This window comes from Triticum dicoccoides, chromosome 2A (assembly GCF_002162155.2).
Source record: "Triticum dicoccoides isolate Atlit2015 ecotype Zavitan chromosome 2A, WEW_v2.0, whole genome shotgun sequence".
Lineage (NCBI taxonomy): Eukaryota > Viridiplantae > Streptophyta > Magnoliopsida > Poales > Poaceae > Triticum > Triticum dicoccoides.
The window spans coordinates 524,802,008-524,815,239 of NC_041382.1; the positions used below are offsets into that span (position 1 = coordinate 524,802,008).

The 13,232-nt window shown below is 42.8% G+C and overlaps 1 protein-coding gene across 1 annotated transcript; it reads left to right on the forward strand.

The window, feature by feature from the left end:
- Positions 1–8,057: 8,057 nt before the first annotated feature.
- On the forward strand, positions 8,058–9,685 carry LOC119359526 (histone-lysine N-methyltransferase SETD2-like). Its single transcript, XM_037625682.1, has 2 exons — positions 8,058–8,332; positions 9,319–9,685. Exons 1-2 carry the CDS (start codon positions 8,128–8,130, stop codon positions 9,390–9,392), a joined length of 279 nt encoding a protein of 92 aa, XP_037481579.1. The 5' UTR covers positions 8,058–8,127; the 3' UTR covers positions 9,393–9,685.
- Positions 9,686–13,232: the final 3,547 nt, after the last annotated feature.

Here is a 13,232-nt window from a genome sequence, read left to right on the forward strand (position 1 = left end):
CATCCTATTCCACCTATAGTGCTATGTCCATGGCTCACGCTCATGTATTGCGTGAAGATTGAAAAAGTTTGAGAACATCAAAAGTATGAAACAATTGCTTGGCTTGTCATCGGGGTTGTGCATGATTTAAATATTTTGTGTGGTGAAGATAGAGCATAGCAAGACTATATGATTTTGTAGGGATAACTTTCTTTGGCCATGTTATTTTGAGAAGACATGATTGCTTTGTTAGTATGCTTGAAGTATTATTATTATTATGTCAATATTAAACTTTTGTCTTGAATCTTTCGGATCTGAACATTCATGCCACAATAAATAAAATTACATTGAGAATTATGCTAGGTAGCATTCCACATCAAAAATTCTGTTTTTATCATTTACCTACTCGAGGACAAGCAGGAATTAAGCTTGGGGATGCTTGATACGTCTCCAACATATCTATAATTTTTGATTGTCCCAATGCTATTATATTATCTATTTTGGATGTTTAATGGGGTTTAATTTACCTTTTTATATTTTTTTGAGACTAACCTACTAACCAAAGGCCTAGTGCAAATTGCTGTTTTTTTGCCTATTTCAGTGTTTCGCAGAAAAGGAATATCAAACGGAATCCAAATGGGATAAAACCTTCGGGAGAGTTATTTTTGGAACAAACATGATCCAGGAGACTTGAAGTGGACGTCAAAAAAGAAGCAAGGAGGCCATGAGGCAGGGAGGTGCGCCCCCACCCTCGTGGGCCCCTCGCAGCTCCACCGACGTACTTCTTCCTCCTATATATACCCATATACCCCGAAAACATCCAGGAGCACCACGAAACCCTATTTCCACCACCGCAACCTTCTGTACCCGTGAGATCCCATCTTGGGGCCTTTTCCGGCGCTCTGTCGGAGGGGGAATCGATCATGGAGGGCTTCTACATCAACACCATAGCCTCTCCGATGATGTGTGAGTAGTTTACCACAGATCTTCGAGTCCATAGTTATTAGCTAGATGGCTTCTTCTCTCTCTTTGGATCTCAATACAAAGTTCTCCTTGATTCTCTTGAAGATCTATTTGATGTAATTCTTTTTGCGGTGTGTTTGTCGAGATCCGGTGAATTCCGGGTTTATGATCAAGATTATCTATGAACAATACTTGATTCTTCTCTGAAATCTTTTATGCATGATTTAAATATCTTTGCAAGTCTCTTCGAATTATCAGTTTGGTTTGGCCTACTAGATTGATCTTTCTTGCAATGGGAGAAGTGCTTAGCTTTGGGTTCAATCTTGCGGTGTCCTTTCCCAGTGACAGCAAGGGTAGCAATGCACGTATTGTATTGTTGCCATCGAGGATAAAAAGATGGAGTTTATATCATATTGCTTGAGTTTATCTCTCTACATCATGTCATCTTGCCTAATGCATTACTCTGTTCTTATGAACTTAACACTCTAGATGCATGCTGGATAGCGGTCGATGTGTGGAGTAATAGTAGTAGATGCAGAATCGACTCGGTCTACTTGTCACGGACGTGATGCCTATATACATGATCATGCCTAGATATTCTCATAACTATGCGTTTTTTTATCAATTGCTCGACAGTAATTTGTTCACTCACCGTAGAATTTGCTATCTTGAGAGAAGCCACTAGTGAAACATATGGCCCTCGGGTCTATCTTCCATCATATTATTTTCCTATCAACTTGCTATTTCTATTACCATTTATTTTGGAATCTTTATTTTCCAATCTATATCATAAAAATACCAAAAATATTTAACTTATTATCTGTATCAGATCTCACTTTCGTAAGTGACCGTGAAGGGATTGACAACCCCTTTACCGCGTTGGTTGCGAGGTTCTTGTTTGTTTGTGCAGGTACTAGGTGACTTGTGTGTTACCTCCTACTGGATTGATACCTTGGTTCTAAAAAACTGGGCAAATACTTACGCTACTGTGTTGCATCACGCTTTCCTCTTCAAGGGAAAACCAACGCATACTCAAGAGATAACATTCTGCGTGTAGGAAAATTTTAATTTGCAGTTGACGCGCCCTACCGTAGAACCCAACAGAAAGCAATAACAATAAAACTAAACGATCATTATGCTAAACTAACAGATGGGTTTTGTCCATCACATCATTCTCTAATTATGTGGCCCCATTCATTAAATGACAACACATGTCTATGGTTAGGAAACTTAACCATCTTTGATTAACAAGCTAGTCAAGTAGAGGCATACTAGGAACACTATGTTTTGTCTATGTATTCACACATGTATTAAGTTTCCGGTTAATACAATTCTAGCATGAATAATAAACATTTATCATGATACAAGAAAATATAAATAATAACTCTATTATTGTCTTTAGGGCATATTTTCTTCAAAATATTGATAATTTGTTCCAAAATCATGGTCAAACATAGACGCATTTTACTTGCACGAAAATGGATACACCTTATATTCTAAAAACAGAGGGGGTACATTATAATTGTCATGTTCTGCACAAAAATTTTCCTACAATATATTTTTGGCATGGGGACACACGCGAAAATGCCATGGGACACATTGTTAAATTGAACAGTTTTCCAATGCCATGGGACACATGAAAATAAACAAAACTGAAATGCTTATGGATGGTGAATCTTGACATCTAGGTAGATATGGTCCATGTTTTGTCGCGTGCTTTACATTTATATTGCTATAATTGCCATGTGCCCTAGTACTAATTACTAGCCACAATGTTTCTTCATTTGAGTTGTTCATAAAAACTGATGCGTCTCTCGTGCATGATGGCATGACAATTTTGCCATGAAGTTTGAAATAAACTTTATCAAATGCATAACCATAAATCAGCGAGGACTAAAACTACCAAATGAGGACTAAAGGAATTGCTAGGCAATATGAAAAAATGCTATATATTTATGAAAAAAATCTTCATACACGCATCAAATTTTCTCACCCCAATTCAGACAAAAAATGCAATTAATTTTTCTTTACAAGCACATCAGGAGGCTACCACGACGATGTCTAGGAGCTCACTGACACAGCCATGGCGCTCGGCCTCCAGGGCTAACCGAACGAGGGAGAGAGGGAAGATGAGTAGAGAGAGAGAGAGAGAGAGAGAGATCAAGGACAGAGATAGGTACGGGAGGGAGACGAAGAAGGAGAGCGTGGACTTGCAAAACATGCTCGGCCTCCGCGTGCCCACCTGCCCCTGACGGCACCACATCATCCTCTTCGTCCATGACTAGACAACCACCGCGTCTAGCTCATCCAAAATCGAGCTTCACCGCCACTCCCGTCGCCACTGGTGCAAGCAAAGCAGCGAGAAGCCTCGCCGTTGTGACCACCACACGCACCCGCCAACGTAGTCCGCCTCGTTGAAGAAATCAATAGCGGCAACACCAGTGCGCCACCCCCGTGCCCAGCCCAACTCTGCCATGTCGCCCTCGGTGCAGCCCGCCAATGATATGAGCGGGGAGTGGTCTCACACTCTCATCTTGCCGCTTCCATGTCACGAATTGGAAATTGAGGAAGGGGAAGACACCGACTGTGAAGTGATAAGGTTGGTGTAGATTCTTCAACACATTTGCGTCGATGAAGCCCACAACGAACGTAAAAAAACATGTAGTTGCTACTTCACGTGCTTCGAGATCCATACTTTTCATCGGACGGTTGATGGCTACTGTAAGGGGAATGTTTTTATGTGGTGCTAACAATTTGGTAACTGGCTTTGTAGCTCTAGAATTATTTAGTCTATCTTTCTATCTATTGCCTGAATATACCAGGAAGATCCAAAATCTAATGAGGCTACTATCAAATGTTTACTCATGAATAGGGCAAGCTTTTTATGACCTCCCTCCCAGCAAAGGTCACCGGATATAATAAAGAGCGCCTTGAACATGAGACCAAGTTTACCTGTAATGAGAGTATCATAGCTTGTATTATGCATACCAACTAGCCAATTCTGATAAGGTGACATAGAAGTATATAAAGAAAAAGGATTAAGTATCATATCATGATACCATATCATAATAAATAATGTACTACTATTCTAGATAAAAACACTAAGATACTAACCTACACTAGAAGAACGCCCATGCGTTGCAACGGGGCCACATTAACTTTAAGAGTTCAATATCAATTATGTTAATATTACATTTAATATTCTCATACATATCAAGTGACATAGTTGACCTTTTTTACCATCAAATTCTCTCTCACACACACTCTCTCCCTCCCTCTTCCTCACTCTCTCTCTCCCTCCCTCTTCCTCACTCTCTCTCCCCCTCTCCCTCTCTCTCTCTTTCTCTCTCTCTCTCTCTAACACACACACATATCCATCTTATTAGGTACGGGATCATAATCCATTTATTTCACACACACGCGCGCTAGTGCATAACAATATGGATTATGTGTATTATATTTGCCACCACAACTGAGGGAATTAATTTCATGTAATCGGCCAGCCACAACTCTATGACAAACAATACATCTAAATTCTCAGCGTTATTTTTATGTAACATTGGCGAGAGGTAAACGACGGTGATTGTTTCCTTTGTTTGGAGATTGATTACCATCCGTGGGTTAAGCTGGGTACTAAAGAAGAATCTGATTGTGATACGTGAATTGATTGTTGCCTTGTACATTTGGTTTTGGTATTTGAAGATTGATTACCATCCGTTAGTTTAGTTACCAAAGAAGAAATCAATCACCATATGTAGAAAAAGGAACTACATTGCACATGCTTACACCTCATGTACTCGTGAGAATATATAGAATTGGAGCAAACAAAATAAGTGCAGACAAGAGATAAAACATCAATGAGGATCCCTAATATCTTGACTAATATGTTGTCCTCTAGCTTGAGAAGCACCTACAAGGAAGGGCTAACATACAGAATCACGAGCCACTCCAATTTATGACTCACACAACTTCATCTTCAACCTGTTGATTATGCGTGAACCTCAACGTACCATGTGGTACTGTTGGAGGCCATGATGACCTAGTGCACCTGTGACTCACCAACGTTCCATCATGCGCAACGCCTCCTGGAACGCCTTTGTCATCGCATGACAGAAGGTAGGAACGCGTTAAGAGCAACTGAGGCAAAACAACAAACAAGTGGCACCCCTCTTGTAAATATGTAACATTAATATCTTTTGTTAATTAAATTCAGTAGAAGCCTCTCCTATCGTTTCCTCCTAAAAAACAACAGAATGGCACAATTGAATAGTGGTATCACACAATCCAACTCTTCACGTCAGCGAACTCCTTAATCTGCCTGGCCTTATTCTTATTCAAAAGGTTGTGCAACCAGGACCGGTTACTCCTACAATTTTGCCGTCGAGACACGACTTATGTGATGCAGTAAAGCACATGAAAGAGATGACGTCGCTGACGAGATCTTGGCGATTATATGTAACATAATCAAGCGGTGCTAGCTCAACTTTAGTGCCAATCATCATAGCTTATTTAGTCGATATATTACTGTTAAATACCGCAGCATTGCATAGCTTATTGCATCCTTGTACGCACGATCAATATTTAGTTATCTACGGACAAGAAAACATATGTATCTAGACCAGCGGGAACAAAGACAAAAGCCATGTTAAACTTGTCACCCGGCGCACATGCACTTGCATACCAGCTCCTAGGCATGCACAAAGAAAAAACTGAAGCACACTGATGAAGTAACTCAGAAACTATGTTCCTGTCTCAAATACAAATAAAACTGACGGTCAAAGATGAACTGGTTAAGCATTCCCAAAAATCACATGTTCAGAACTCCTCAGAACATAATTCCAACTATCAATCTCATAAATTTGAAGTTAATATCTCTCAATCGTAAAAATAACATGCATCAGGTTGTCAATTGATTTTCGGATGCATCCACTATCAATCTCACGAAATGCAAGTTAATATCTTGCCAAAAGCAGGCGTTTCATAATGTTAGCAAATAAAGTTTTCAGAACACTGTATATACAACCACAAAATCATAAGAGAATGAGCATATACAATCTACAAGGTAATGTAGCAATTTAGAGGTTGTGTACTTACTTCAGTAATAAAACAGGTTCAAGGTAGTAATAAGGATTCTTCTAATGCATTAATAAACAAATGTTCTGCACTGAAGACAAGATAAACAATTCCCAAAGTGCATCAGAGCATCACAGAACATTACTGGCAAGATAAATGCACGACGATACACCCGACTCATTTAATTAATATAATTAAATTATCAGTAAATTAGTCACCAAACTGCTCGGATGAACCGGAATAGAGCCAACATATATCATCATAGACAAACGCAGTATCAACCATTTACCTTGGTACTTTAGGGACCGACGGGAGGATGCATGTAGAAGCGCTTCTTGCCTGCGAATCCATAGTCAGATAGAGAAATTGGAACCCATTCCCATCACCAACTGATAAAGAAAGCACGTAAGAAAATTGATATCGGGCCAACTTGAATCTTCGGTGATTGTCCCCCGGTATGAAGAATTTAGGAGGGTGGGTGCAGGGAGTGGCCTTGTGGATGATGGATGAAGGTGCGGAGGGATGTGGTCGCCGGAATGTCGAAAGCGGAGAGGGTCGGGCACGTTAGGTGGAGCCGGTGGTGCGCGACAACCGGAGGCGGCCCAATCGTGGGCGGCGAACCGACGATAGCCTCGGCCCATCTCTCGACGCGGCGAAGATAGAGAGGGCGGCGCTGTCGGTGCTCGAGGCCGCCGCTCGGCACCATCTACATTGAGGGGAAAGCGATAGGGTGATGCGGGCCTAGGGATTGCGGAGGAGGGTGGGGGTGTGCGATTTGAATGAATGATTCTGCCCACTATTTTCCTGTACGTGGCGGTGGAGACGGCGACGTCCAGCCATGCAGGCGAGGCATGGCTCGAGACGGGCACACGGCGAGGCGCAGTAGTAGAGGCGGTGGCGATTTTTTGCTACTGAGATGCAGGGTGTGGGATTGATTGTTCATGTTCTCTTTTCCTTTTTAATGGGAGATGGATGCGATTTTTTCACGAAGGGAGAGATACGACCACATACAGATTCCATAATAAATTAATTAGGTCCATAACGGGATTTGTTTACAATGCGTTAAGATTTACGTGTTAGTTTTCTTAATAAAGAAATGCACTGATGTAGGGATTGATTGATTCGGGTAAGGAAAGATAAATTCGTGATCTTTTATATGTTAGGAAATTACTAGTTTGCAAGGAAAGAGTGGAGAGAAAAAGAACCGTACAAATTCCATAATAAATTAATTATGTCCATAACAGGATTTGTTTACAATGCGTTAAGATTTACGTGTTAGTTTTCTTAATAAAAAAATGCACCGATGTAGGGGCGATTGATTCAGGTAAGGAAAGATAGATTCGTGATCTTTTATATGTTAGGAAATTATTGGTTTGCAAGGAAAGAGTGAAGAGAAAAAGAATCAGTACGAGGGGGTGGTGGGAGGTGGGACGAAGAAAAATCGGACAAAATTGGGAGGTGGGAGGGGGCGAGTAAAAAACCGACGAAAAAAACCCAACGAAATTGAGAGGTGGGAGGGAGGACGAAAAAAAACAGGAAAGATGGGACGAAAATAAACCCGGAACGGAAACTATCAACTGAGACATTAGGAGTAGAGATTATAAGCTAGTATCATACTAGTATCATACGCATGATACTGACTTATGATCAGAATTGCTAAGTCTTAGTCGATTAAAACGTAATGAAGTTTCAGTCGATACTATATTCATGAGATCGTACACAAAGATTCATGCAAAAATTTCCTGTAAATTTCCTTACTTTTTAATATATTGTGTCACTTATTGATACTACCACCGGCCTAACCCAAGCAACATCAATCCAAACACCCCGCAGAAAAAAAACATCAATCCAAACAGCGCGGGCGTGTCCAGAAGTCCTACACTACACGACCGTTTGGCTCCAGTCCAGATGTCCACCACGCTCGACCAAAGGGCACCGCCCCAGCACCACGCGTCGCCCCAGAGGCTCGCGGAAGCCTCCAGAGCCGCCACGTTGAAACCCCTTGCTCCACCTACTCTACTCTCCCACCGCTTCGCTCCACCGATCCAAACCCACTTCGCAAAACCTCTGCACGAAAGAGCCCCCAAACCCAACAACGAGCGAGCGATATCCATGGAGAAGGAGGACCTGCTCGGCGTCCGGACGAAGCCGGCGGCAGGGAAGCGGCGGCGCAAGGTGGCAGCTGGCCCGGGACTCGCCAAGGCGATCGCGGAGTACCTCGCGTCCGACTCTTATATGTACGCGCCGCTGGTCTCAGAACCTCAGGAGCCGCCTCCGCCGCCGCCGCCCGCGGCTGCGCCTGCGACAAGTACTCCTGGTTGGTCACCGATCCCTCATTCCTAATCCTTCTAGCGAGCGATGTAGAATCATGTACTTGCGTGTGGTAATTTAGGACCCGTTTCAGATAAATGCCACTGTGCCCTGTTTTTACTTAGAAAATCCAAGACCGGGTACAGTTTAGCGCATAATTCCACTGCTGACCTGGTGAAATTTCAGTGTGTGTTGCATACCTGCATCCCACAGCGAACTGCTTGGGCAACTGAGAACTACTCCCTCCGTCCCATAATGTAAGACGTTTTTCAACACTACACTAGTGTCAAAAAGCATCTTACATTATGGGACGGAGGGAGTAGGTAGCAGCGCAATTTGGTATCTATACAGTAGCACATGCTGGTGCCTAATACGTGTAATCCGCGGGGAGGACGAATCTTTTGATGTGAGTAATACTAATTTTACAGTTCAGTTCTACTCTACTACTTGACCAAAATAGCAGACGGTAGAGATAAAAACTGAGAGCTGGAATTTACAAGAGAAGATGTCAGAATTGTGTACGTGGATAGCTAACAGTATAGCCCACGGGAAGATATCAGAATTCTTTCTAAAAAAGAAGATATCAGAATTATGTTGATCGTGCTGCCGGAATTCAATCTTCTGGTGATCGATATAGCAGAAGGATGGGGTTGCATTCAACTGTTTATTATACAGAGATGGTTGAAGGAACATATAGTCTTACAAAGCAAATTAATCCAGTTAGAGTTGTTACTGATCTTCCAGATTTCCTTCTTCCCGTTTAGTTGCCGTCTTAAGAAAAATGTAATGTTGTTGTTTATCACGATTCTGTGGAATCTTGAAGTCTTGAGTTTAGCGAGTCTTAAGCCATTTTCCATTCAGTCGAACATGTAGCTTGCTTTTCGATTGTCTGCTTATTAATTTATTTGGACCAAACTATTTATTGGTTGGCTGCTTCATTTCAATTCAGTTTAGTCAAGTAAGATGTTCACCTCGTGATATATTGTCGTGCAGCTTCTGCAGAGAAAGGAGTAGCTCTGGTGCAGAAATACAGAGGCTCTTGGCGTGGTACATTTGCTGCCTGTTAGAAGCATTTGTGGCGATGTAGCTGTGTAGCCTTTTAGCATAAGCTTTAAAGCTTTCCCGATGTTGTTTTATTCTCCTTCGACTATGCACATATGCTTTCTCTAACAATTTACGTTTGTTCTGGAGCCACTGTCTCTGAGAAAGGCTAACAGTTAGTTAATCCAGGGGCATATGCAACTATCTGTACCTTATCTTGTGTCTTCACTGATGCAACCGGACTCTCGGTGTATCTCGTATGATGTTCTGGTTCTGCTACTTTGCTGCCTTTTCTTTGGATGTAGCTTAATTCCTTTGATTTCTATTGTTTTGTTTGTCTATCTCACCTGAAAAGTGAATAATCTTACTGCATTCTCGACCGTAGTATATATCTGTCGAACTAAAGTTGGTGCAGTCAGGATGGGCAAAGCACCGATCATTGGGTAGGGTTTACTGGGTTGTTTGGTTTGTCATATTAGCATCTACAATCGGACCCACCACTTCCCTTCGGGCGGAGCGGACAGCTAGAATACCGGGGAATCGAAAATACTCAATCAGACCCACCAAACCTATACCAAATGTTTGGGAAACGTTTGGGGCCGGGGCGCCGGCCGAATCTTCGGCCGGTCGCGTCCACTCGCCTAGCGACACGTAGGATGGGGGCCCACTCGCCTAGCGACATGTAGGATGGGGGCCCACCTACATGCGTCTTCTTTCTCTTTTTTTCTCTTCTTCCTATCGCTCATATCTCTCTTCTCTCTCCCTGCCGCTATGATCAACCCGGCGCCACACGCCAGAGGCCCCTTAGGAATCAGCTGATCTGGCCGCCCTAGACCAGATCCGCGTGGATCCACATGCATCGAAGCTTTGCCTACTTCGCCGGACCCAGCCAGGCTGGAGTTGTAACCAGCCATGGCAGACTACACCCCATGGCATAATTCGCTGGAACTGGCAGACGTCGAGGGGTACAACTATGGTGTTTTTTTTGCTATAACCGTTTGTTGGTTTTGCTCTACTATCAGCGTGTAGAACCTTGCAATTCTGGTGACCCTCGACTGGAAAGTGGCGGAGGCATTGCAGAACCTGCTGCACGCGCTCATGCTACAATCACGCGTTCATGCTATAATAGCTAACCCAAAAGCTTCAAATGAGATGAAAAAGAAGCTTCAACTAGATATATGAAAAGCTGCAAGCAGTCATTGGCATGTTAGAATGCCATGTCAGAATGCTACAACTGTTGACATAAAATGCTACAACCCTTGATAAAATAAGCTTCAACCGAAACGATAGAGAAAGCATTAACCAAGACTGTTACAACGAAAAATAGCTGCAACTGTTGATAAAAAAGTTTCGACCGTAGATGCAAAAAGCTACAACCATTAAAAGAGAAAGCTACAACCATACACTGCATAATCAAAAAAGTTGCATCCGTTGTAGAGAAAGCTTCAATCGTATGTGCGAAAAGCTTCAATCGTTGCCATGTCAAAATGCTACAACCATTGACATAAAATGCTACAACCCTTGATGAAAAAAGCTTCAACCGAAACGACAGAGAAAGCATTAATCAAGACTGTTACAATGAAAAATAGCTGCAACCATTGATAGAAAAGTTCCGACCGTAGATGCAAAAAGCTACAACCATTAAAAGATAAAGCTACAACCATACACTGCATAATCAGAAAAGTTGCATCCGTTGTAGAAAAAGTTTCAATCGTATGTGCGAAAAGCTTCAACCGGCATGCGTTGCCACCGAAGCTGCAATCACAGTTAATGGCCTGGTAGCCGTCGTCGACGCAATTTTGGTGCAGCGATGAGCATCAATGGCGAGTCGCGGCGGCGGAGCTACAACCGGGGAGAGCTACAAGCGTCGCCGCTGCAAGCTGCAACCGCAGATGTAGTTTGTTTCATGCGTCGCGACGACGATGAGAATGGCCGGCGAGTGTTGGAAGCGGCGACGGGGACGGGCGACGAGGGTGGGGACCGGCGACGGGGATGGCCGGCGAGGGTGCGGATCGGTGACGAGGACGGCTACCGGAAGGGCTAGGAGGCGCGGCGCGGCGCAGCCCGAGTGAGGGGATCGGACCCGAGGAAGAAGAAGCTGGGGTAATTTTTTTTGCTCCAGATCCAACTGCTGCGTAGCTCGCATCGGGCGGCTAGGGCTGGACCGGCCGAAATTTTTGGCCGATGCGCCGACGCCTAGCAGTGCCCCAAATGTTTGGGCTGTCCGGCACCCTTCATACGTAACTCCATCAAACTCATCCAAAGCTATGCCAAATGTTTGGGCTGTCCGACATCCTTCATATGTAACTTTACCAAATCAATCTCAAATGTTTGGGCTGTCCAGGACCCTTCATATGCAACTCAGCATATATTGGGTGGATATGAGGTGGTCAAAACCTCGGCTCTTCCAGCCGCACCATCCCAGGGACTTTGCCCAATAAGCAGCAACGGCAACACACGAGGAAAAGGGCATGTTGTCGAGGGGCGGCCAGGAAGGAGCAGGTTGAGGCCATGCCACCATGTTGGGCCGGCCGGAGGACACAAACAATAGTCGGAGGAAGGCCCGAACTTCGCTAGATCGGATCCGAGATGGAGGGGAAGGGGGTGCCACGGTGCGTCAGGGTCGGAGTGGCCTGCCATCACCATCCCGGGCCGGCGTGCAGCTTCGTCGGTAGCCCTCCAACAGCGGCGATGCAGAGGGAGGAGGGAGCTAGCGCGGTGGCTAGCTTTCCCTCATGTTGCGGGGAATGAGTTTCACCCAATTCTACACACACAAAAACGGAAAAAAATCATAAAAATCAAACTATTATACAATAATTACTTTATGTAACAAGGATATAGAGAGAGATTGTAGAAAGGGATGGGATAGTTATTTTTGTAAATTCCTCAACTTAAGAAAAAACACATATACATAACATAAAAAATAATAAGTAAGATGAGATTCGACCTCCCCCTGCATACTTAATTTCTTCTCCTATACAAAAGCTAGCAAACCCCGCTCCATTGGTAATTCCATCAATAACACCCTTATAAAAAAATGTTAGTTCGGTTAATCCTCTTACATCGAGGATAAAAAGTCCCTATTATACAAAATATCTATATAACCATGATTATATGACCAACTGATGGTGTGTGTCTTTTCTTTCGATTTGTAGGTTGACGGTGACCAGATTAAGCATGGCGACTTAAGAAATTGTTTGCTATTTACTTCTATGGCAATTTCCTGTTTCCTATCCCGACAATTTTGCCATGTGAATTAACATGTTGTATGGTGGTGGCATGAATTTTTTTTTGAATAAAAAATCTTATAACATGGCAATACGTTGTTTTAGTTCATTCACATGACATTTTTTTGAATTTTTTCTATCCTAAATCATGGCAAATTTAGATAATTGTTTGTAATGGTCACATGTGAAATGTAGGGTTTTGTTGTTCTATACAACAATCCATGTTTTTAATAATGTTTTAGTAGTCGCCAGACAATAAATTCTTTCACTTTTGTACATTTGCATGGTAAAAAAAATTAGGACGTTTTTCTGTCCCAAATGACGGAAATTTTTATACAATTGTTGTTATTTTCACATGGCAAAATGTAGGTATTCTGTTTCTGAGTTGAACCATGGCAAAAAAATGGGCTTACCATGGCATTTTCATTGTAATTTTCCCTTTTACCATGTATTTGTAGATACTATGGCATATTATTTTCTTGAACATAGTATTTTTTCCATGATCCTTTTAAAAAAATCCACTCATCTATGATTTTCCTACCTTCCACCATTATATAGACATGAAAAATGCACACATATTACGAATTTCATCTGTCCGAGTTTCAACGAGCCAATGTGAAATTTGATGACACATGCCAA